Source organism: Peromyscus eremicus, chromosome 2, assembly GCF_949786415.1.
Source record: "Peromyscus eremicus chromosome 2, PerEre_H2_v1, whole genome shotgun sequence".
NCBI lineage: Eukaryota > Metazoa > Chordata > Mammalia > Rodentia > Cricetidae > Peromyscus > Peromyscus eremicus.
In genome coordinates this window covers 129,063,331-129,088,378 of record NC_081417.1, presented here as the reverse complement: position 1 = coordinate 129,088,378, position 25,048 = coordinate 129,063,331, and the positions used below count along the sequence as shown (strand labels likewise).

General features: G+C 42.4%; 1 protein-coding gene across 4 annotated transcripts in view; it reads left to right on the top strand.

The window, feature by feature from the left end:
• Positions 1 to 1,379: 1,379 nt before the first annotated feature.
• Positions 1,380 to 25,048, top strand: part of Mast2 (microtubule associated serine/threonine kinase 2) — a 171,146-nt gene continuing 147,477 nt past the window's right edge. For 3 of the 4 annotated variants that reach the window (XM_059254765.1, XM_059254764.1, XM_059254763.1), the window contains exon 1: positions 1,380 to 1,559. In XM_059254765.1, coding sequence (XP_059110748.1) covers positions 1,380 to 1,559 — 180 coding nt within the window. The remainder of the gene's footprint in view (positions 1,560 to 25,048) is intronic. The other variant, XM_059254767.1, reaches the window with a different exon arrangement.

Genomic DNA, 25,048 nt, shown 5'->3' with positions numbered 1-25,048 from the left:
GTTTCTCCTTGCGGTAACTGGATGGATGGGGAGGATCTGGGACAGAGAAAGCAGAAGCAAGCACATTGGTTATGTTTGTGGGTTCTGGTTTCTCACAGACCTAGGTTTGAGTCCTCTTCGCACTATAACTCAGCCTGCTCTCCCAACTGTAAAATGGAAACTACTGACCTCTTCCTGTGTATATTAATTGAATGTAGTGTCTGGAATCCACTAAGCGCCATTGTGCTATCCATTATTACTACTCAGAAAGGATTCAGGGAGGAGGCCCATGACAAATGGATGACACAGGCAGGAAAGGCTTCTGGGAATGAACTCTGGTTAGGTCAAAGAGGAAAAACAGCGTTGTGGCAGACCAGCTGAAGCCAGAAGGAGGCCAGGCATGGCTGAGCTGTCTGCCACGTGTTGTTAAGCAGATGAGTCATTGGAAGGGGCAGGTCAGGCTGCCCAGGCCGCAGCGGGCTGGACCGTGGCAACAAGATGACTTCATTGTCAGTGGGAAGCCCATATCTTCCGGAAGCCTTTTCAGTCCCTGCACCACGAAGGAATACAACACTTCTTTTACAGGACGTTATACACTGTCTGGAAGGGTCAAAGACAGTGTAAACAGGACAGAGGGACGAGCCTTGGAGTTCTCTCTAACGTGACCGTTGATATGCCGGTGGCCGGGTTCGTTTCCCTCCACCCCAGTCTTTTTATCTGTATCACGAGGATGAGCTAACTTGTCTGTGCGGAGTGAGGTGCGAAGCAGGCGGGCACCTGAGGGTACACAGTGTGTTGGTCTCGCCCCTCCCGTCGGAAGTCATTTTCAGATCCCCAGCCTGGACAGCGCTCGGTTCCGCAGGCACTTGACCAAAGGGATGAATGGAAGAATCAATGGGCTTCCCGCAGCCACCGCGGACGCATCGGGAGCCCCGCCCCCTTCCGCTTCAGCCCGCGCGGCGCGGCCGCGGGCGGGTCTTCGCGACCGTTCGCTAGCGCGTGCGCGGCAGGCCGCGCGCCGGGGGGGTGGGGTGGGGGGGGCGGCAGGCGGGCTGAGCCGTGCGCGCGCGCGAGGGGCGGGGCGGGCTGGCGGGCTGGCGGGCCGGCGGCTGGCTGCGGAGCCCGCAGCAGCGGCGGCGGCGGCGGGTGGCCGGCCGAGCGTGTGCCGGGCGTGGAGGGCGCGCCGGTGGCTATGCTGCCTCCGTGAGGCGCGCCGGGAAGGTCTCGGCGCCTGAGCCCACAGGAAGCGCGGAGACGCCGCGGGCCGGGCGCGGGTGGCTTGGAGCGCCCGCCGGGCCATGGTGGCTGTGGACCGGGCTTGCCGCGGCAGCGCTGCGGCCCGGGGCCGAGGCAGGCCGGCGCAGTCGCGGTGCTGACGCCCGCGGGGCCCAGACGCGGAGATGAAGCGGAGTCGCTGCCGCGAGCGGCCGCAGCCGCCGCCCGCCCGCCGGGAGGATGCGGCTCCGCGGGCGGCCGAGTTGCCCCAGCCGCAGCCCTTGCCCCCGCGCCGGCGAGCGCCGCCCGGGAGGCAGCGGCTGGAGGAGCGGAGCGGGCCCGCGGGGCCCGACGGCAGGGAGCAGGTAAGGCGGGCTGGGGTCGGCGGGCGAGGGGTGGGCGCTGTGGGGGAGGGGACCTCGCGGGAGGGCTGCGGCGGTGAGGGGTGGGGACTGAGTCGGTTGGGAGGAGTGGGAGGTCTGAGGAGGCTGAGGAAAGGGGAGTGGGGAAATGAAGGTGGGGGCCCGGGGTTGCAAGTGGACTTGGGGAAGGGCGGGTTGGAGGAATGAATAAAATGGGTCTTGGGGGCATTTGTAGTCTCGGGTCTGGATGGAGAGAAGGGGTGCTGGAATGTAGACAGGGTGAATGAGCAGCAAAGAGTAGGCTTATTAAATGGAGTTATCTAGAGGAGTGAATAGTTTAAGGGAGGAATGCCCGTTTGATAACGTTGACTGTTTCTTAGAGTTTGTCCCTACACTTACAAAAACGGGGCATTCCTTAGCATTTTGATTTGGTGATCATTATACTTTTATAGGCAAGTATTCTCCTCAGGAGCCATCTCCTTAACGACAAACCACTTTAAAAAATAGCTGCATGTGTGCAATCTCAAGGCCGGTGCTGTGGACAGAGAACCCGTGCGTAGATGAAGGCTCTGCCTTCTAGTTTACCTTTCATGGGAAAATAGGTAGAAATGTAAAAGTACTCGTGAGATTTCCGAATGGACTGGATGTGTTTATTACTTGATTAGACAACAGTAGGTGTATTTATGAGTAGGGAATAAAGGTCAGCAAAGTTTATCAGAAAGGATAAACTGCCACTCACAGCAGTAGAAGTTCAGTGAAAGGAGACTGGCAAGAAGGGACATTGGAGGACCCTTGATTTTGGTGGATTCTGTAGTAATGAACTCGAGGGACAGCATTGCTTTTGTACAGCTCTGCTTCAGACCCCAGTTGAGACCCCATCCTTGAGTCTCTGGAGTCCCAGGTCTCCTGTCTCTTGCCCCTCATATAAAATAAGCATCCTTCGGCATCATTATATACTTTGAGTTATACTATGTTAGCCTATGGTTTTTAACTGCCCCCTCTTTGTTTCCCCGCTTTTTATTCTCTGAGTCTTAGAGCTTTGCTAGGACTTCTAGACTGCTGACTTCTAGTACCTATTCAAAACTTTTGAAATGTGTTTCCTCTTCTGACTTAGTTTACCTGATGCAGTTGACCTTATTGTATGCTTCAGTGACATGCCCAAGGCTATTTGATCTCCCCCTCTTTTTAAAAAATTTTTTATTTTATGTGCCTGTATGTAAATCTGTGTGAGAGTGTCAGATCTTGGAGTTATAGACAGTTGTTAGCTGCCATGTGGGTGCTGGGGATTGAACCTGGGTCATCTGGATGAGCAGACGGTGCCCTTAACCATTGAGCCATCTCTTCAGCCCCCATTTTTTATTTTTTTAATAAATTTTAATGATTTATTTTTAGTTTTTATGTGCATTGGCGTTTTGTCTTCACTTATTTCCGTGTGAAGGTGTCAGATTACCTGAAATTGGAGCTATAGACAGTTGTGAGCTGCCATGTGGGTGCTGGGAATTAAATCCAGGTCCTCTGTAAGAGCAGCCAGAAGCTGAGCCATATCTCTAGCCCAATTCCCCCCTTTAAAAAAGATTTTGCCCCCCCCCCCAAAAAAAAGTTGGACAGTGGTCGCGCATGCCTTTAATCCCAGCACTCGGGAGGCAGAGTTCGAGGCTACCCTGGTCTAAAGAGTGAGATCCAGGACAAGCTCCAAAACTACACAGAGAAACTGTCTCAAAAAAACAAACAAAACAAAACAAAACAAAACAAAATTATATATAAAAAAACCATTTTGTTAGCTGTGCAGTGGTGGGATCTTAGCACTTAGGAGGCAGAGGCAGTCAGATCTCAGACTTTGAGGCCAGCCTGGACTATACTGAGAGAGTCCCAGGACAGCCAGGGATACACAGAGAAACTCTGTCTCAAAAAAACACATTTTTTTGTTTTATTTGTTTGTAAAGATTTATTATTTTATGTGTATGAGTGCTTAATCTGCATGTACACCTTTATGCCAGAAGAGGGCATCAGATTCCACTGTACATGGTTGTGAGCTGACATGTGATTGCTGTGAATTGAACTCAGGATCTCAGAAAGAGCAGCCAGTGCTCTTAACCAGTGATCCATCTTGCCCCCCCCCACCTTGTTTTAATTTTTTATGTATATGAGTGTCTACTTGCATGTACGTTAGTACATCACATAGTTTGGAATTTAGAAGAGGGTGTCATATCTCTTGGAACTAGAGTTACAGACATTTGTGAGCTGCTGGTAGCTGAAGGGAACCTAACCCCCCTTGCAAAAGCAGCAAGTACTCTTAATTGCTGAACCATCTCTCCAGGCTCTCACCTCTTTTTAAAGATAATTTCTATATTCACCCATCCTTAGCAACCACAGAGAAAGAAATGTCTACTCTTCTCTGAGGGCTAAATCCTTGATACACCCTTCTGTCTGTTAAAGATCTTAGTTATGTTCTCTGTCTTATAGCTCAAGTAAAATAAAACCTGTAATTTTCTCGAAATGTGTTATTTCCTCTCTCCTAATATGCTTTCTCTTGTTGCCTTACCAACAACCTTTTTTTTCTCTCATTTTTCGAGACAGGGTTTCTCTGTGTAGCTTTGTGCCTTTCCTGGGACTCACTTGGTAGCCCAGACTGGCCTCGAACTCACAGAGATCCACCTGGCTCTGCCTCCCGAGTGCTGGGATTAAAGGTGTGCTCCACCACCGCCTGGCCCAACAACCTTCTTGAGTTTGTATTCTGTCTCAACTTCTTCACTTTGTATATATAATCTTTATATTATGGTTCATCTTGTATACTTAAGCTTTCCCCAAACTGCCTTCAAGGTCATGATTTGGCTTACTTTTTAAATTGAGATTTGGCTTAGTTTAGTGCAAATATCTAAGGTTCATTCAGCCTATGAATTTTTATAGACTAATATACCCATATGTCCACTACTTAAATCAAGGTGGGGAACATTTCCCATTCCCAAAATGTTCCCTTACTCTTTCTTCTACTTACTACCTTTCTTCAAAGTTAACCAGACTTCCCACCCCTAGCACCATAGATTGCTTTTTAGCTAATACCTCATGTAAATAAAAATCATGAAGTTTGTAGTCTTTGGTACTGAATTATTTTATTGAAATAATTTCTGTGTATCTCTTCTGTGTTAGTTCTATAGAAATTCTTTGCTTTTTCATTGTTGTATAATTTTCCACAGTATAGCCATACTAAAACTTATTTTGCAACTTAAAATAAGATGTGGATATTTGTGAAAAGTCTCATTGTGAAAGAGTTACAAAGAGAATTCTGTGAATAGCTCAGAGAACTTTTTTATATAATTAAATTCATAGTTTTTCCTTAATCTTTATCTTCTCAAGCTATGTGAACTTTTTGCTACTGTTGACCATGTGCTCTACCCTCATACTCATCCCATTGCTGTTTCTCTGACTCCCTCCTGTTTTTGTTTTTCTCTTCCTGTTCTTAAAACAGTCCTTGGCTCTTACCTTTTTTCTTTATTGCACTCCATTCTGTAGCAAGCTCTTACGTGGGAAGTGCTTGGATGTAGAACAAAGGTCTGTAGTCTTTCATTCATTCTTGATTGTGTTATAGAACCTCCTGGTAGAGTCATTCAAATATTGTCAACTTTGTGCTTAATGTTTCAACTAAGACTCAGTGTGTATATATGTTTTTTTTGTTTTGTTTTGTTTTCACCTCTTAAGTTTTAACTAAAATATATATGCATTCAGTAAACACTTGTCAATTGTTAGGCATTTTCATGTAGTTATTGTTAGTTCGTAAAGCTCTTCTCTGTTAAAATTCTACTCAAGCTTACAGGCAGAATGTAGATGTAATTCTAAATGGTCTTATTAAATAAGAAACACAGAGCCAAATAGAGTTAAAAGCCCAGAGGTCGAGCAGTAGCCAAGACCTAAGACCACCTTATCTTACCATTCGCTGCTGTCCTTCCCTTGAGAGAGAGACCTTCTTCCTGTGTCCTGTCTTTTTATTGCCTTTCTGTTCTGCCTTCTCATTGCCTGTAAACCCAACCACATGATTTTCTTGTCACTGCCTGTTTATACAGACCTCCAGGTCTCTATGGTTGGTACTGAGATTAAAGGCGTGTGTCACCATGCTGGCTGTGTCCTTGAACACACAGAGATTCTGCCTGCCATGTGATTGGATTAAGGGCATGTGCTACCACTACCAGACTTCTGCTTAATGGCTTGCTCTTAGCTTTGATCCCCAGGCAACTTTATTAACATACAAATAAAATCACATTTCAGCACAAATAAAATATCACCATAGCAGAAGATCTTTTTCTTCCCATGTGGAATCTTTTTTTTTTTTTTTTTTTTTTTTAAGATTTATTTATTATGTATACAGTGTTCTGTCTGCACATATCCCTGCAGGCCAGAAGAGGGCACCAGATCTCATTACAGATGGTTGTGAGCCACCATGTGGTTGCTGGGAATTGAACTCAGGACCTTTGGAAGATCAAGCAGTGCTCTTAACCTCTGAGCCATCTCTCTAGCCCCTCCATGTGGAATCTTTAGAGAATCCTTAGGTGGGTTTCAGATATCTTATCAATCTCTTGAAATTCCATTTCTCATTCTATGGCCCAAAATGTAGAACATTAGGTTCTAAGATAATAAAATAAGAGTTGGAAAACACATAGTGATTAAGTGTGAAATACATATTCTTTGTTTTGTAATATATTCTTTTATCCACCCCTAGTTATATAGTAGATGCTTAATAAGCGTGGAATGAAAGAAGAAAAAATCAGTGTTTTAGTTCTCCCCTTTTGTGCTGTGCCAGTACTTTTTTGTCAGGACCACCAGCCCTCAAATAATGACACATAGACTTATTGATAATTACGAAAGCTTGTCCATTAGCTTAAGCTTGTCCCACTAGCTCTTATAATTTAAATTAATCTGCTTTTATTAATCTACCTTCTTCCATGTGGCTGGGTTACCTCTAATCTACTCTACATCTGTACTGGATGTCTGACCTCTTCAGTGTCCCCTGGCATCTTGCTGGTGTAATCCTCCTCCTCTTCCTTTCTCTCCCTGGAAATACTGTTGTTGTGGAATAATCTTTTTGTACACTGTGAAGATGAGTTACTCTGATTGGTTTAATAAAAAGCTGAACAAGGCAGGATTTCCGGGCAGAGAGGACACTGGGAAGAAGAAGGTGGAGACGCCAGGAGATACAGAGCAAGCAGGTTGGGCATTACAGAGATGAGGTAATAAAGCCACGAGACAAAGTAAATTAATAGAAATGAGTTAATTTATGTTATAAGAGCTAGTTAGAAACAAGCCTAAGCTAAGACCAAGCTGTCATAATTAATATGTTTCTGTGTCTTTTTTTTGGTGAGCTAGCGGCCCAAAGAAAAGCCTGACTACTTGCTGCCTGTCCTCTCCTGCCTAGCTATTGGCCATTCAGATTTTTATTACACCACTCACAGTAGTACATCTTCACGGAGCGCACAAATGTTCCACAACATTTTCTCCTTTTTGGTCTAAATATAAAAGAAAGTTCTAAACTCTAATACAATAAAACTATATACAATAAGAACAATTATCAGGTAAGAATTACGTTTACAATGTCTAGTCTATATGTATTTGGCAAATTCAGAGAAAGTACTGTATTATCTATCCTATCTTAATCCAAAGTTTTATATCTAAACCACTTTCTATCATAACTTGTATTACCACCCTAAAAAGATCTTTTTGATCTTAAAATATCTTCTGAAATAAACAATTTGAGCTTTTATATTTCTCAGCTTTATAAACTTTACATATCATATGTAAGTTTCTTTTCTGAATTGGGTAACAAGGAAAACCGTAAAACTATAACTGTCTAGTCTTCAACCCCATCAGAGACCTGAAAAGGATATAATATTACCTGAATAAAAAGGAAGTGCAGAGCAAACAATTCCCAAAACTATGGAAATGACAGAGACAGCTGGCTGCCTGGACAGTCACCCAAGATTTCTCTGCAATGTTGATGCATCCATCTTCGGCCTACAGGTCTAGAATATCTGACAGACCATTCTGTGAAGCAGGAATTTTGAAGGACTGTCCTACCTTGTCTTGGCAAAGTTCGGCCGTTGCCTTTTTTTGTGTCCTGCTTGTCCAATTTGGACAGCATACTGTCAGCAGTCGAGGCAAGGGTAGTTTCTTGCCCAGTAGCTTTGCCACATAGAAAGCAAACTCTATATGGAGGTTCTTGAATGCCCATCATCCTTTTTTGAAGTAAATTGATGCTGCCAGGAGCAGATGTATCTTACTGTCATGAAAAGCCCTATGTTAACAAAACATTTTAAATGCCATATTCTGTAGGTCTTTGAAGTGTTTGAAGATCACCTATCTTTCTAAAATATAAGTGTTTAATTTCAAAAACATACCTAATGTGACTATAAAGGTGATTGTTATAGATGACTATTAACTTAATAACTATGTATTATTTTTCTAAATAGCTTTCAAGGACTAAAACTTTACATTTTTAAATGAGCTGCATAGGTACAATACCTTAAACAAGAGTAGAAACATATATACAGTATAACAAAAGTAACCTTAAATTTGTATCAATATACAAAAAATCCGTACCAGTGCAAAATATTTGAGACTAGTAGTTACTTTTTTAGTTTAAAAGTAGATTCAATAATCTACCCTTTTATCCCATCATTTCTGTGTTCCCTTTTTCTTTTCAGAAAGAGATCCTTGAATTTAATCTCCTTTGCTTTGTTTCTTCCCTGACCATGATTAGTAAAAACTTGTAACCAATCCCCTAAATGATGATAAATATCCATAATCCACCAAATGACCGAAAACTACCCACCCCACCTCTTGGGAATGTGGACATTGTCTGCTTCCTGCTATCTAGGGGCAATGACATATTTTAGGGACTCTGAGAAAATTGGGATAATAGTCAAGTCCTGGGAGAGCTAGCTGTAATATTTTTGTTTAGTCTCTGTGTGGTGAGAAAGTGTAGAGCTTATCTGATGTCCTGGCTGAAGTATTCTATGAGGCTGGACCATCTCAGCTCGTAGCTTTGAAGTTGTTCTGGATGCAGAATTTTGAGGAAACTGCAACAAAGACATTCTGAGAGGTTGGATCACCTGGGCTGTTTGTCTTCATTTGTGTCTGGTCCATTTATTCTAAAAACACAAACTTTTTTTTTTTTTTTTTTCCCTAGACAGGGTTTCTCTGTGTAGTTTCGGTGCCTGTTGTAGATCTCACTCTGTAGACTAGACTGGCCTCGAACTCATAGAGATCCGCCTGGCTCTGCCTCCTGAGTTTAGCTGCTGGTTAAACTTTTAAAGGTAATACACATATCTGTGTTAACATAAGTATGGAATATGCAATGTGAACAAGTCAGCTACAGATGATTTTCTATTTTATGTTTGAGCAGGTAAAAGGCATCTGTCAACTTTATAAGTCCATTTAGACTGTGTAACCAAACTATAATACAATATAAATTTCTATCCATGTTATATGAAAGGATGGCATGTATTAATAAGTCATGAGGACTCTGTAGCCAGCAAGATGTTTCTTGTCTCATCCAGTCTCAGAGCTGTTCCCATGTAGAGGAATCAGCATATACATCACCTGACTTGTAGTTTTTCTTGTTTTTTTTTTTTTCTTTATGTCTGTAGTCAAGATTTTCAGGAGGTTTCCCCCAATCAAATCTGGTCCATGCTGCAGTAGGCATGTCTATCTAGTCTCCGGCCACTGAGTAGTGCACTGCCTGCTGCTCATAAAACCCTATCAAGTTCTCAGTAGCAGGGCCTCTTAAAAGAGCTGCACCTCTGTACACTGTGAGCATCGAGTCTACTGGGAAGTCCCCCCAACCCTCAGCTTTTTCAGGCCCTAGGTAGACTTACGTGCTAGATATTTGGTGCCAATTGTAGCAGTACTTTCTTGTCATGACCACCAGCCCGCAGATAATGACAATAGACATATTAATTATGAAAGCTGGGCTATTAGCTTAAGCTTGACCCACTAGCTCTTACAACTTAAATTAACTTGTTTTTATTAATCTATGTTCTTTCACGTGACTCAGTTACCTCTATTTTGTACTGTATTTCCAACTTCAGTGTCTTGCTGGTGTAATCTGCATGCCTAGATTCCTCCTCCTCTTCTCTCTCCCACAAAATCTTACCTATCCTCTCCTGCCTAGCTATTGGCTGTTCAGCTTTTTATTACACCAATCACAGCAATACATCTTCACACGGTGTATAAATATCCCACAACAGTTAATTTAAGTTATTTCATTTCTGTTAATTTATCTTTCTTGGGACCAGCTTTCGATTTGTTTTAAAGTCACTGCACAGAAATCGTGATAAAACATATTGTCTTTTATTACATCCCACACCACCACCCTTTATACCACTGCCACCACCACCAAAAACAATGGCTTTCTCTGTGGCATAAAACAATATACATTTTTCTGTGAGTTCAAGACCAGCCTAGTCTACAGAAAGAGTTCTAGAACAGCCAGAGCTACCTTGTCTCAAAATACCAAAACAAAACAAAACAAAACAAAACAAAAAAACACCCAAAACAAAACAAAATAAACCACCAAAAAACCCCAAAAACCTAATAATAAATTTAAAATTTATTTACAAATCAATCAACTTGTATACATATTTAGTACATCCTTTGCCTTCCTTTTGCTGTTCCTACTTATCTAAGGCCAACCTTAGAGTTTTGTTCTTGCAAAGTTAGAGGCATTATATAACACTTGACTTTAAAATATTCTAGAAAGTTGGTGGTTAAGAGTGCTTACTCTTTTAGAGGACCTGGTTTGATTCCCAGCACTCACAGGTTGGCTCACAAGCATTCACAACTCTAGTTCCTGGGGACCTGATGCCCTCTCTGTCCTCCACAAGCTATTTGAACACACCTGGTACACATACATGTGTGCAAGCAAAAACACTCATTACATAAACTGAAAAATAAATCTAAAAGAATAATAATTAAAAAACTCTAGGAAGCTATGATCAAAACATCATGGTATTGCAATAGAAGTAGACATATAAATCAGAAAACTAGAGTAGAGAATCTAGAGCTTAAATCCAGGCATCTACAGCTAACTAACTTTCCCCCCCCTAGACAGGGTTTCTGTGTATAGCCCTGGCTGTTCTGGAACTCACTATGTAGACTGGGCTGGTCTCAAATTCAGACATCCTCCTGCCTCTGCCTCCTAAGTGCAGGGATTGAATGCATGTGCCACTACCACCTGGTTGTACAGCTAACTGATTTTTGATGAATATGTTAAGTACATACATTGAAGAAAGGATCATCTCTTTAATAAGTTGTGCTGTAATGGCTAGATATGCACATGCAGAAGCAAACTAGACCCTTTTCCTCCCCCTTACTCCAGACATAAAAATCAACTCAGAATGTATTAAAGAGTTAAATGAAAAACCTGAAACTACTAGAAAAATGTACGAGCGACACAGCACCAGGCAAGGATTTTTGGATAAGATCTAAAGCTCTGGCAACAGAAGCAAAAATAGATCAATGGCTAATATAAAATTGAAAGCTCTTCACAGTAATGGAAACCCTGAAGAGACAACTTATATAATGGGAAAAGACTTTTGTTGATTATCTGATTTAGGGCTTAATATCCATAATAAGAAACTCAATTGTGAAGAAGATATCACAAAATGAAAAGATCTCCCATGCTCATGGATAGGTAGGATTAACATAGTAAAAATGGCAATCTGTCCAGATGGATTTAAGCTGGTTTCTGGAGCTTGGGAAAAATTTTGAACATGTTAAGAAGCACCGTGAGAAAATTAATGACCATGGTAGCGTTTAGTACTCTGCTTGTATTGATTAGTGTTAATGAGAGAGACAGAAAGATTGGAACATGTTAAGCTTTATCAGAGACAGATTGTTTAAGGTACCTGTTTCCTTTACTAGTTTAGCATCCAGGAGACATAGGTGATCAATTGTTGAGAGCATTTAACAGTAATAGATGGTTATATTAAAGTCTGTTTTTGCAGAGCCCAGATTAAAGTCTGTTTTTATAGGGTCCAGAGATTTTTGGGTCTGGGGGTGTAAATACCTTTTAGCTGTTACAGTTTCTTCCTTGATGATCTCTGGACTCCAGTTCTGTGGTGGTCCTATACCATTAGCTGAGCAGTGAGTTAGAACAGGTCACTGGGAAGAGAAAAACTTGTGGTGCATGAGAACTTCTTTCTTTCTTTCTTTCTTTCTTTCTTTCTTTCTTTCTTTCTTTCTTTCTTTCTTTCTTTTTTTTTTTTTTTTTGGTTTTTCGAGACAGGGTTTCTCTGTGTAGCTTTGCGCCTTTCCTGGATCTCGCTTTGTAGACCAGGCTGGCCTGGAACTCACAAAGATCCGCCTGCCTCTGCCTCCCGAGTGCTGGGATTAAAGGCGTGCGCCACCACCGCCCGGCTTAGAGAATTTATTTCTTTGGAATTAGGGACAAGGTAGAGATCAGGGCCCTGTCTGTGTGCACGAGGAGGAGAAGCACAGGTGGGTGGGTCTGGAGTGAGGCACATGGAGGGAGCAATGAAATGAAAGCTCCTATCTTTTTTTCTTTCTTTCTGTCTTTCTTTCTTTCTTTCTTTCTTTCTTTCTTTCTTTCTTTCTTTCTTTCTTTCTTTCCTTCCTTCCTCCCTCCCTCCCTCCCTCCCTCCCTCCCTCCCTCCCTTCTTCCTTCCTTCCTTTCTTTATTTTTGTTTCTCTGTGTAGCTTTGGTACTTTTCCTGGAACTCACTCTGTAGCCCAGGCTGGCCTCGAACTCACGGAGATCCACCTGCCTGTGCCTCCTGAGTGCTGGGATTAAAGGCGTGCACCACCACCATCCGCGAAAGCTCCTATCTTAACTGAAAAACCTTTTCTCATTAAGTAACCGTGAAAGTGCAATTAAGTCTGGGGAGGGGGGTAAGCCTGACAATAGGGAAACAATGAGAGGTGAGACCCCAAAACTCCCAGGACTGGGTTAGTGGCTCTGGTGTCCAGAAGGAAAGAAACAGATTGTTTCCATGCTGCGTTCTGGGTTCGGCCAAGCCTAGATCTGCTGGAGGTCTTAGCTTGGTGTTCGCATACCATCTTGGTGCCTGGGGGCAGTCAGCAGACTTGTTGTTTTTCTAGGTGGCTCAACTGATAGCCTGGCAGAGCACTCACTAGTCCGCGTGGCCTTTTTCCTCACTTAAAACAGGGACCCAACAGCTTTTGGGAGCCAGCGTGTGCCAGTACTTGGCAATTTTATTCTCAGGCTTTTTATCTCTTCTTTGACACACCTTAAATGCCACAGATGACACTTTTGCCTGTGGGGTCAGAGGCCTTGCTCTCCAGATGCTTAAGTTTTAGTCCCATGTCAGGGAGGTCTGAGGGACAAGAGACGGATTTTACTCTGTGTCTTGAATTTTTTTTTTTCCTTGATGTTTGCTGGCTTGAGGACAGCTTTTGGAAGATCTACCAGGAGGCAGGCTATAAACTGATCTCTGGCTTAAGAGCCATCCTGATTACTGTGATCTCCATGTGGGTCCTGATCGTAAATTTATTTGCATGCATCCTAGCCTGCTTCCAGATGTCTGTGCCTCTCATGGCAGCTTGAGATTGAGTGGGAGGAGTTAAGGTGAGTTAGGGTGAGAGGCAGCAGAAGCGGCCCATCCACTGCCAGAGGGCAGAAGGCAGATAGACAGAAGTGGTTGCACATGGCAGGGGCCTGTAGGGGAAGGGAGAAGGGTTCAGAGCTTCAGTAGGAAGCTTGAGGATAAGGTAACTCTCTTCATTTCCCCCGCGAAGTTCTTATGCCCTCAAATTTACTGGTATCCGCCCCTATGTCCCATGGCTACAGCCGAGAGAGAAAAATAAAAAATTAAAATAACGAACAGTGATCCTAGGCTCCTGTCTCAAGCGTCCCTGAGGCAAGGAGGATCTTTGAATCAGCACAGGTTACCCAAACCGTCGTCATGCTATGAGTAAGGGCTGGGAGCGTATGCAGCACGTGGACCACCCCGTGGTCCGACAGTATCCTATACTTCCTTAAGATAGAATGTGTCCTTGCCAGTGCAGCCCGAAGACGACCCCCCCTCCCCAGGTCTGGTGCAAAGAATATAGGTCAGGCTGTGGAGCCGAAGGGACTCACCAATTGCACGTGTGATGGAGATGCAGCAGTAGGAGCCGTGGCGGCCGGTCCAGAGGCTGGGAAAATGAGAAGTGATCTGGCAGTCGCTGGGCAGTAGCAGGTCCTCGGCTAGGCTTACTGAGTGTGCAGAATTTCATGTGGAGGTCACAGGACAAGTTTAAGGAGTTGATTCTCTCCTGCTATGTGGATTCTGAAGCTGAAACTTAGGCATTAGGCTGTATGACAAGTGCCTTTACCCACGGGGTCAGTCTGTTGGCGCTTTGATTCTATTCTTAACCTTTCATTCCACATGTCTGTTAGGTACTACATTCAGATTGAGGAAACTGCCCTACTTGTTTCCATCATTCTATACTGTAAGACTATAGAGTCAGGTGGTGGTGGTGTATATCTTTAATTCCAGCACTTTCGAGACAGAGGCAGGTGGATCTCTGAGTTTGAGGCCAGCCTGGCCTACAGAGTGAGTTCCAAGACAGCCAGGGCTACACTGAAAGATCCTGTCTCCAACCACCCCCTCAAAAGAACATAGAATCTTACCCTGTCTTATCTTTCATGTAGTTAGGATAAGTCTCCTAACTCATCTCTCAGTTCTATTCTTTTTATTTTTTATTTTTATTTTTATGTGAATGGGTGTTTTGCCTGCATATATGCCTGTTGTAAGAGTGTCCAATTCCCTGGAATTGGAGTTATAGGTGCTTGTGAGCTGCCGTGTGTGTGTGCTGGAAGTTGAACCTGAGACCACCAGTTCTCTTAACCGCTGAACCATCTCTCAAGTCCTTCTAGTTCTATTCTTTTTTTTTTAATTTTTAAAGATCTATTTATTTATTATGTATACAGTGTTCTGCCTGCATGTATGCTTGCAGGTCAGAAGATGGCACCAGATCTCATTATGGATGGTTGTGAGCCACCATGTGGTTGCTAGGAATTGAACTCAGGACCTCTGGAAGAGCAGCCAATGCTCTTAACCACTGAGCCATCTTCCCAGCCCCCTCTAGTTCTATTCTTATTGGTCTCTTCCGTGGTATTTTGCACATAGCAAATCATTCTGTAAAACCTTAATTAAGAGCTTAATCTAAAAAATCGTACAGTTGCTTCCATCACAGTTTAGATCAAAGTCCAAAGTGCTGATGACTTTGTCCTATAAGACTTTCTGTAATCTGGCCCTTGGCCCTCCTTAGTCTCATTTCTTCATTCTTGTTAACTAGTTATAGTCACACTGGCTGCCTTGGTGGTTTTTCACTTGATGATTTCTGTACCTGGAATTCCCTTTTTCAGATGGATGTATATAGCTGTTTTCCTCATTTTGTTCATGTCTGTTGAGATAATGCTTCTTAAAGAAACCTTTTTGGAATATCCTTTCCAAAATTACTCTCATGGTAACTCCCTTGTTTTCTTTTCTTTTTTTCAAATTTTATTTTCTATGCTTTGGTGTTTTGTCTGCATTCATGTCTGTGAAGGTGTTGGATCCCCTGGAACTGGAGTTACAGATGGTTGTGAGCTGCCATGTGGGTGCTGGGATTTGAACCCAGGTCCTTTGGAAGAGCAGCCAGTGTTTTTAATTGCTGAGCCATTTGTTGATTTTATATCTTCTGTTGATATTATTGTCATATTTTTGGTATTTGTTGTTTTTCTTTCACATTAGAACATTTGCCTCTTGAAGGTAGTAATTCGTGTCTGATTTTCTTCCAGATTTCAATGCTTTTTGAATTCTGTCTTCTTTACAGAAGGTAATAGATTCTCTGTTGGTGAGATGGCTGAATGGGTATAGGTAGGTGCTTATTGTGCAAGCCTGGTGACTACAGTTAGATACCTGGAGGTAGTATAAAAAACATGTGCTGTGGGATGGTCTGTATGTCAAGTGTGTTGCTGATTGGTCAATAAATAAATCACTGATTGGCCAGTGGCTAGGCAGGAAGTATAGGTGGGACAAGAAGGAGAATAAAGCTGGGAAGTGGAAGGCTGAGTCAGAGACACTGCCAGCCGCCACAATGACAAGCAGCATGTGAAGATGCCGGTAAGCCACGAGCCACGTGGCAAGGTATAGATTAATAGAAATGGATTAATTTAAGCTGTAAGAATAGTTAGCAAGAAGCCTGCCACGGCCATACAGTTTGTAAGCAATATAAGTCTCTGTGTTTACTTGGTTGGGTCTGAGCTGCTGTGGGACTGGCAGGTGAGAGATTTGCCCTGACTGTGGGCCAGGCAAGAAAACTCTAGCTACAAACATGTCTGTAAATTCTAGCACTTCAGTGGGCAAGGTGAGAGGTGGAAATAGAATCAACCAGAAGCTCATCTGTCTAGTTTGAAGTATGAAGTGCAGCAGAAACAGTAAGAGGGACCCTCCCTTAAAGAAAAGGAAGGAGATAACCAATTCTTGAAAGTTTACTCTGAGCTCCACACATGCACTGTGGCAAGAGTGTACCTGCCCTTGAAATGGAGGCTTTAATATGTGCATTTTTCCCTTCAGGGAAATGTACAGATATCTTTATTAAGAAACTGTCTTGCAGCCAGGTAGTCACCACTGCACACCTTTAATCCCAGCACTTGGGAAGCAGAGGTAGGAGGATCTCTGTGAGTTTGAGGCCAGCCTGGTCTACAAAGCGAGTTCCACGACAGCCAGGACTGTTACACAGGGAAACTCTGTCTCAAAAAACAAAACAAAACCAAAAAAGATTAAAAAAGAAAGAAAGAAAGAAAGAAAGAAAAGAAAGAAAGAAATTATCTTAGGCTGGATGGTGGTGATACACACCTTTAATCCCAGCACTCAGGAGGCAGAAGCAGGAGAATCTCTGAGTTTGAGGACAGCCAGGGCTACACAGAGAAGAAAAAAAGAAAAGTGAAAGTGTAAATGAAGTTTCCCTGTGTCCCACCGGGGGTCCCGCAGCTGCCTGGTCCCAAGTAAGCACACAGAAGCTTATATACAAATTGTATGGCCTATAGCTCAGACTTCTTGTTAGCTAGTTCTTTCATCTTAAATTAACCCATTTCTATTAATCTATGTGTTGCCACATGGCCGTGGCGTTACTGGTCTGCTGGCATCTTGTTGCTCCTTGGACAGGTGGCGTCTATTCTTTTTTTTTTTTTGTTTTTTGTTTTTTGTTTTTTTCGAGACAGGGTTTCCCTGTGTAGCTTTGCACCTTTCCTGGAACTCACTTGGTAGTCCAGGCTGGCCTCGAACTCACAGAGATCCACCTGGCTCTGCCTCCCAAGTGCTGGGATTAAAGGCGTGCGCCACCACCGCCTGGCACCTGGCGACTATTCTTACTCTACCCTTCTTTGTCTCCATCTTCAGTTTGAATGTACCACCTAACCTTATTCTGCCTCACCATTGGCCAAACAGCTTTATTTATCAACCAATGAGAACAACACATATTCCCAGTGTATAGAAAATCATCCCATAGCAAGCAAGGAAGAAATTGTCATAGAATGGAATATATCTCTCTTGGTTTAAGAATATAATTAAGATCAAAGCTCTAGTGGCCCTCATTTCTAAATTCTGAGGTGATATCTCTGCTGTGACAACTATAGTATTAGCAGTGCTCACTGAGGGAGAAATTGAGCTGTTGAAAAATCCTTTAATACTTAATTGAGTGGAGATTAATTCACTACATAGTACCTCTGCCTGTGTTTCACCAAAGCAGAACTACTTTCTAATATTGTTAGGCTTTCTGTTAGGTATTTAGGAATGATTTATGAAGCAGAGCATTTAGATATAGTTGATAATAGTTTTTAAAGTTATTTCAAAGGAATGTTAATGTGCTTTTGTTCAGGTAAACGTGGGATATTTAATTCCAGCCTTTGACTAGTAAAATAAAGGGACATTGTTATTCTAGCTCAGGCTTTGGTCTTTATATTAGTTAGGGAATACTGGTTGCTGTAACAGATACATTCAGAATGACCTAGACTGATACACACTTTTCCATTCTCTATCTAGGTTCTTGCAGGGTCACCTGAGGAAACTGGATGATGGGCCAGCATAGTCACTTTCAGTTGTTTTTTACTTCCAGACTCAGTTACAGGCTTTTGTCTAACTGCTAGAGGGTAGAGAACATTATGTAGATGCTCAGGAGGAAGGAAAATCATACTTTCTCAACTTCTAGCTACTCTCTGCTGTGGCTCTCCAACCCCAGTGAGTCAGTGTAATGTTTTAGTTTCCATGTATTCCTTCAGAGCCCACAGAATTTTGAGTCACAACCATTTTGAATATAAGAAAAGACCTTGCTCCCCAAGCCTGATAGAAAATCTGAAAAAACTTACTTCCCTTTGCTTTTGGTACAGCAGATCTTTGACTACTCCCACACTCATGAGGCCTTGATTATAATCTGTTGTTAGACTGTGATATTATCCATATAACATAATGGAAATGAATTAGCTTATAGAAGCTGAGATATAGCTCAGTGTGTAGGGTACTTGCTTAGCATTCATGAAGCCCTGGGCTCAATCCCCAGTGTTACAAAAACCCAAATGTGATGGTGTACTGTAATCAAGAGATGGAGACAGGAGGATCAGAAGTTCAGGGTCATCTTTAGCGTTACAGAGAGTTTGAGGCCAGCCTGGGAATACATGAGGGCTTATCTCAAAAAGGAAAAAGAGAAAAAGTGTTAACTTATCTGAAAAGTTACATAGTGCCCCTGAAGTGGGAATTTCATGTAATTTCGATATTTTTCATATTGACAATATTTCATGAAGTATTCTATTTGCTTTTCAACTTTTTGGTTTTTTGTTTGCTTGTCTGGTCTTTCGAGACAAGATTTCTCTGTGTGGCCCTGACGGTTCTGTAGATCAGGCTGGCTCGAACTCAGAGATGTGCCTGCCTCTGCCTCCTGAGTGTTGGGATTAAAGCTGTGTGCCACCACTGCTGGGTGCTTTTCAACTTTTAAAATATAAAAATACTTTTAACTTCCTAGCTGAGTCTGACAGGTGGGTGGAATTTGGTTTGATTCTGACTCTCTCTCTCTGTTTCTCTCTCTCTCTCTCTCTCTCTCTCTCTCTCTCTCTCTCTCTCTCTCTCTCTCTCCCTCTCCCTCTCCCTCTCCCTCTCCCTCTCCTTGAAACAGGGTTTTTTTTTATGTAGTCTTGGCTGTCCTGGAACTTGCTCTGTAGACTAGGATGGCCTCAGACTCAAAGAAATCTTCCTGCCTCTGCCTCCTGAGTGCTGGGATTAAAGGTGTGCTCCACCACTGCCCGTCTGGGTTTTCTAGTCTTGATCTATGTTGCTATATTCAGATTGGTTTCTTTCATCTGTAGTAATACTTTGATTCTTCCTTTTTCTTTTATTTATTTATTTCTTTTTTTATTTTTTGAGGCAGGGTCTATATATCCCTGGCTGACCTAGAATCTTTATATGACCAGGCTTTCCTCCAAACACACAGTGATCTGCCTATCAAGTGCTGGAATTAAAGGAATTTGTCACCATGTCCGGATATACTTTGAATAAATGACAGTTTATTCTCTTAATGGCTGTTCCTTAGGTTATTTCCATTCTCTTTATTATAGTGCAGCAGTAAATAATCTTATGCTTATCTGTCTTTGCACATGTTCAGTTGTTTCTCTTGTTGGGTGCTATTTTCAAATTGTTTTTTGATGTAATTATTCCAAATATGTATGTGTGTATATATGTTTATGTGTATTTATTTATTGTGAGACATATATATATGCATATATCTCTCACAATATATGTATTTATTGTACGTATATAGCTGTCTCACAATAATAAATACATTTAAATATGTACATACAACATACATATATATATACACACACATACATATATGTATATATATGCGCATGCATGCATACCAGGCTGGTGTTAAGCTGAACAGAGATCCACCTTTCCCCCTTCCCCCTTAGCACTGGGATCAAAGGTGTGAACTAACATGCCTGGCTTCCAATTTGTATTTTGATCAATGATGCTTCCTTATGTCCTTGACAACTCTTGTTACCAGTTTATTACTTTTTATTTTTTTGTAATGTGTGTATACGTGGGGATATATGCTTGTGAGTAAAGGCACCCATGTAGGCCAGAGGCATTGGATCCGCCTGGAGCTAGAGTATGGGTAATTGTAGGCCATACAACATGGGTGCTGGGAATGGAACTTGTGTCCTCTGCAAGAGCAGTTAGGTTCTTAAACCTGCTGCATCTCAGTGTTTTTAAAACATTTTGCTGTTTTTTTCCTTTCTTTTTCTCTTTTTTTAAAGTTAATTGCTTGAATCCCCCCCATCCCCCACCCCCCGCCCCGCCAGACAGTGTTTCTCTGTGTAGCTTTGGAGCCTGTCCTGGAACTCACTTTGTAGACCAGGCTAGCCTCGAACTCACAGAGATTCACCTTCCTCTGCCTCCTGAGTGCCAGGATCAAAGGCGTGTACCATCACTGCTTGGCTTGAAATTCTTTATATCATTTAAATATAGTATGGAGAAATAGCAGGCTTTGGAGTCAGTTAATTCTCTGTAGCATAATAGGTTTAAATTTGAAGTAAGAATGACTGTCTTAGGGTTGGAGAGATGGCTCTGTGCACTAGCTGCTCTTCCCCAGGACCTGGGTTCAATTCCTGGCACCTACAAGGTAGCTTGTAACCATATGTAACTTTTTTTTTTCCATCTGTAACTTTTATTCCAGGGGATCCAAAGCTTTCCTTTGACCTCTGAGGGTCAAAGGCATATGTGTGGTACACATACATACATGCAGGCAAAACACTTAAGCACATAAAATAAAAAACAAATCTTAAAAAATAATGAATTGGAAAAAACAATGGCTGCCAGCACCTTCGGGCCTCTGAGCTGCTGAACTACTACTGTGTGAGAGCCCGAGAGACCCATGGAGGTTTCAAGGGGAGACGCATTGGTGGAGGATGAGCTTACAGTATCTCCAGAACAACCAAAAAAAAGGCAGGGAAGATGCTTTCAAAAGTGGTTTCACGAATTGGAAAAAAAGATGGTGGGGTGGAGCAGAGTGCCAATAGGCCAGCAGCCAGTGTGTAGTGGCCTGCGGCATAGAACCATTCTGCTGCTGTTCACTGCTCATTCTGCTAGGGGGAGGAGAGTGAGGGTCCACAGTGCTGCCCACAGGCTGCAAGCACCGTGGTTGCCAGGGGAACCAGTTGAGTGGCTGGCACTGAGGGCAGGAGGATATGCAGCAGCATGGAGCTCTCTCTGATCTTCCCCCCAGAAGCTTGGAAGATTACCCTGACCCTGGGCAACAACATGATATCTGAGATGAGTCTCGATGATAGCCTAGTATTTATGATGCTTTAGAAATCTTGAACCAGACTAATGACTTATTGCAATAAGTATTTACATGTAAAGCTATTTGGGGGAAAAAAAAATACACCGTGTGACACATAGCAGTTTGCAACACCACTTAAATAAATATATGTGTGATAAAGAGATGAGAAAGATGGTGGCAAAGAGCGAGTGTACAGTCAGTGAAGTGAGATAGAACTAGAGATTTCTTAGTGGCTACAGGTATGGAAGGGTGACAGGTATGGGAGTGCAGCTGTAGCAGACAAAGGAACATGTTATTGCCAAGTATTGCAGGGTGGTGTGGTGATATTTTGTTTGTACTTTAACAAAATAAAATTTACCTGAAGATCAGAGGACATAGCCAGCCACCAGATTAAACATAGAGGCCAGGCAGTGGTGGCATACACCTTTAATCTCAGCACTAGGAAGATTGAGACAGGAAGTGATATGGCTGGGCAGAGAAAGGAATATAAGGTGAGAGGAGACAGGAACTCACACACTTCTTTCAGGCTGAGTAGTTGGTGAGGTAGGAGGTGGTGGCTGTGACTTGCTCTGCTTCTCTGATCTTCCAGCTTTGACCCTGATATCTGGCTCCTGTTTTTTATTATAAGACCATATTAGGATTTATGAAACAGGGCGGTGTATAGCAGCCTGGAACTCACACAGGTTCTGTCCCCAAAAGCACTGCCCATCTGCACAATCATCCTGTCTCTGAGCAACAGCAAGATATCCTAGATGAAGAACTGTTCATTTTCTGGATTAAGCCTTCTCAAAAGACTTCTGTTTTTGGTGCTACCAATGCAGGCCTTATTGATGTCCTTAGTCCTAGTAGTCGCCAGAGGCCATGTTGATGTCTGTGGTCTGTGCTGCTGCTGGAGGCCATGTTGGTGTCTGTGGATGCTGCCTTTAGAAACCATGTTGATGTTTGTGGATGGTCCTTGCTGCCCCTGGAGGCCATGTTGATATTCATGGTCTGTGAGGACACTTGAGGCCATGTTGATATCCTTGCTTTGTGCTGCCACTGGAGGCCATGTTGATGTTTGTGGTCCATGCTGCATCTCGAAGCTATGTTGATATCCATGTTTCCAGAAGCCATGTTGAAGTCCATGGTCCATGCTACTGCCAGAGACCATGTTGAGGTCCGTGTTCTGTGCTGCCACCAGAGGCTTGTGTAGATGTCCTGTGTAGATGTCTGTGGTCTGTGCTGCCCCTGCAAACCATGTGGAAGTCCATGACCAGGCTGTTACAAGTCAAGGAAGCTTCTTTTGCGGTGGTATCGATGACTACAGACTCATAATTAAGAATGAAAGATATTGAAGGCTTCTGTGACAGCCCTTCTCCCCACAAAAAAGGAAACAACTCAGAAAGGAAACTATTGAAGAGAGTCATTAAAAAATTGGGTTGAAGATGCTTAAGTGTAGCCCTTCACAGTTAATGGCTTCTGATGGTGATGGTGGGGAGGACTTGATTGTGTTCAAGGGGCTAGCCACTGGGAATTTGATCATGCTTCAATGAATATATGATCAACACAAATTAGACTTGGCGTTTTATTTTTTTTGGAGGGGAGGGCACAAGTGTGGGAAGATGGACCTGAGAGGAATGGGAAGTGTGGTGAGGTGAATTGTATGAAATTCCCAAATAATAAATTCAACCACACAAGTTTCCAAAAAAAAAAAAAAAATTAAAAAAATTCACCATTATATAGGGAAAAAAAACCTCATAAGGCTTTGTCTATAGTTCATATTTCTTTTTTTAAAATCCTTTTTGTTATTTATTTATTTGTTTGTTTATTTATTTATTTTCAAGACAGGGTTTCTCTGTGTAGCCCTGGCTGTTCTGGACCTTGTTCTGTAGACCAGGATGGCTTTGAACTCACAGAGATCTGCCTGCCTCTGCCTCCTGAGTGCTGGGATTAAAGTTGTGTGCCACCATCACCCAGCTGTTTCTTCATTTCATTACTTTTCCTCTAAATTTTTCTTGGGCTCTCTTATCAGAACTGATTCAGGTTTTGTATCATAAATATACTTTAACTTTTCATTTTGGAAGCGTATTTGTTGTGTTGTGCTGTGTTTGTAGTGTGGTGTGTGTGCTGGTATGTGTAGGTGTGCTGTGAGGTTAGAGACAGACAGATGCAGCTGTCTCCATCAGTCTCCACCTTTATTTTTTGAGACAGGGTCTCCTCATCGAACCCTAAGCTTGATTGGACAGAGTAGATAGATGTCCAGTGAACTTCAGGGATCTACCTATCTCTCTGCTCCTACCCAACTAATGCTGGGGTTGCAGTTTTGGAGCCTGGTTTTTTGTATCAGTTTTTGAATTGGATTTCATTTCATCATGTTTGTGTAGCAGGAACTCTGCCAGTTAAGCCAGCTTCCCAGGCCATCTTTTAACACATTTTAACCATAGTTTACAGAAGGAAAGGTAATACATTTATCTATATCATTTTTTTTCTTATTTTCTTGAGTTCTTATTGTTTCCCTTTTGTTCAGAGAAATCCCCTTAGCTGCCCTATTATACTAGGTCTGCCGTCCACAGACTCTGTCATCTTTTTTCAGGGTATTTTCATGTGTGTTGTTTCTGGGCTGACTTGTTTTTCTTCAGCATTTGATAAATGTCACACCACTTCCTCTGGACTCAGTTTTTAATGAGAAATTTGTTGTTCAGATGATTTTCCCCATAGTGTGATTTTCTTCCATCTGCTTCATACTTTTCCCTTTGTTTATGCTTTTTCAGAATTTGTAACATTTTTTTTTGTTTTTCGAGACAGGGTTTCTCTGTGTAGCTTTGCGCCTTTTCCTGGAACTCACTTGGTAGCCCAGGCTGGCCTCGAACTCACAGAGATCCGCCTGGCTCTGCCTCCCGAGTGCTGGGATTAAAGGCGTGCGCCACCACCGCCCGGCCTGTTTGTTTGTTTTTTGAGACAGGGTTTCTCTGTGTAGCTTTGTGCCTCTCCTGGAACTCACTTGGTAGCCCAGGCTGGCCTCGAACTCACAGAGATCCACCTGGCTCTGCCTCCTGAGTGCTGGGATTAAAGGCGTGCGCCACCACCGCCTGGCTGAATTTGTAACATTTATGTATCTTTTATGTGTTCCTGTGAGTTTGTTTGTAGTTTGCTCTGCTGTTTGTTTGTTTGTTTGTTTGTAGGTTTATGGGTCTTTGGTAACTGCTTACTCTAGTACCACGTCAGCTTGTCTTGTGCCTTCCTTTTGAAACTGTGATAATATGGGCTTTAGATTTTTTGTCGTTGTTATAATTCTACAGGTTCTTGAGTTTCTGTTGATAGTTTTCAATCTGATTTCTTTTTGATTGATTATATTGAATGTTTTCTGTGTTCCAATTCAGTTTCTTTTCTTTTTTTCAGTTCTAAAAGCTCCTTTTGCTGTTTGTTTTGTTTCAAGATAAGTCTCACTATGTAACTCTGGCTGTCAGTGGTTCTCAATCTGGGGGTCATGAGCCCTTGGGGGATGTACAAGGGGATCACCTCAGACCATCAGAAAGCACAGATATTTATATTATGATTCATAACAGTAGCAAAATTACAGTTAGGAAGTAGCAATGAAAATAATTTTATGATTGGGGGTCACTACAACATGAAGAATTTGTATTAAAAGGGTTGCAACATTAGGAAGGTTGAGAACCACTACACTGTGTAAACCAGGTTTGGCCTCAAGCTCTGCCTGCTCCTGCCTTACAAGTGCTGAAATTAAAGGCATGTACCATACATGTTCCTTTTGGCTTTTAGAAAAAATTTCATTTTTTATTTCTTTGCCTCAGGCTTAAAATTTTTACTTGTATTAAGGACATTTGTAGTTGAACATAGAAGTATTATTTTAGCATGTATATTTAAAAAGTTTCTCTCTTTTTTTTGAGACAGAGCATCATAATATAGCCCTAGAAGGCTTAGAACACACTGTGTAGACCAGGTTGAATGAATTCCAAGTACTGGAATTAAAGGTGTTCACTATGCCCTGCCTTAAGACATTTTTCTTGCTGTGATTTTATTCTGTTACTTCTGTCTTTTGTAGCCTATTGATTAAAAACATATTTTTTGACATTTTGTATGTTTTTATTTTGTGTAGGGGTGTTTTTGCCTGCATGTATGTGCATGTACCATGTGCATACAGTACTCACAGAGGGCATTGCATTACC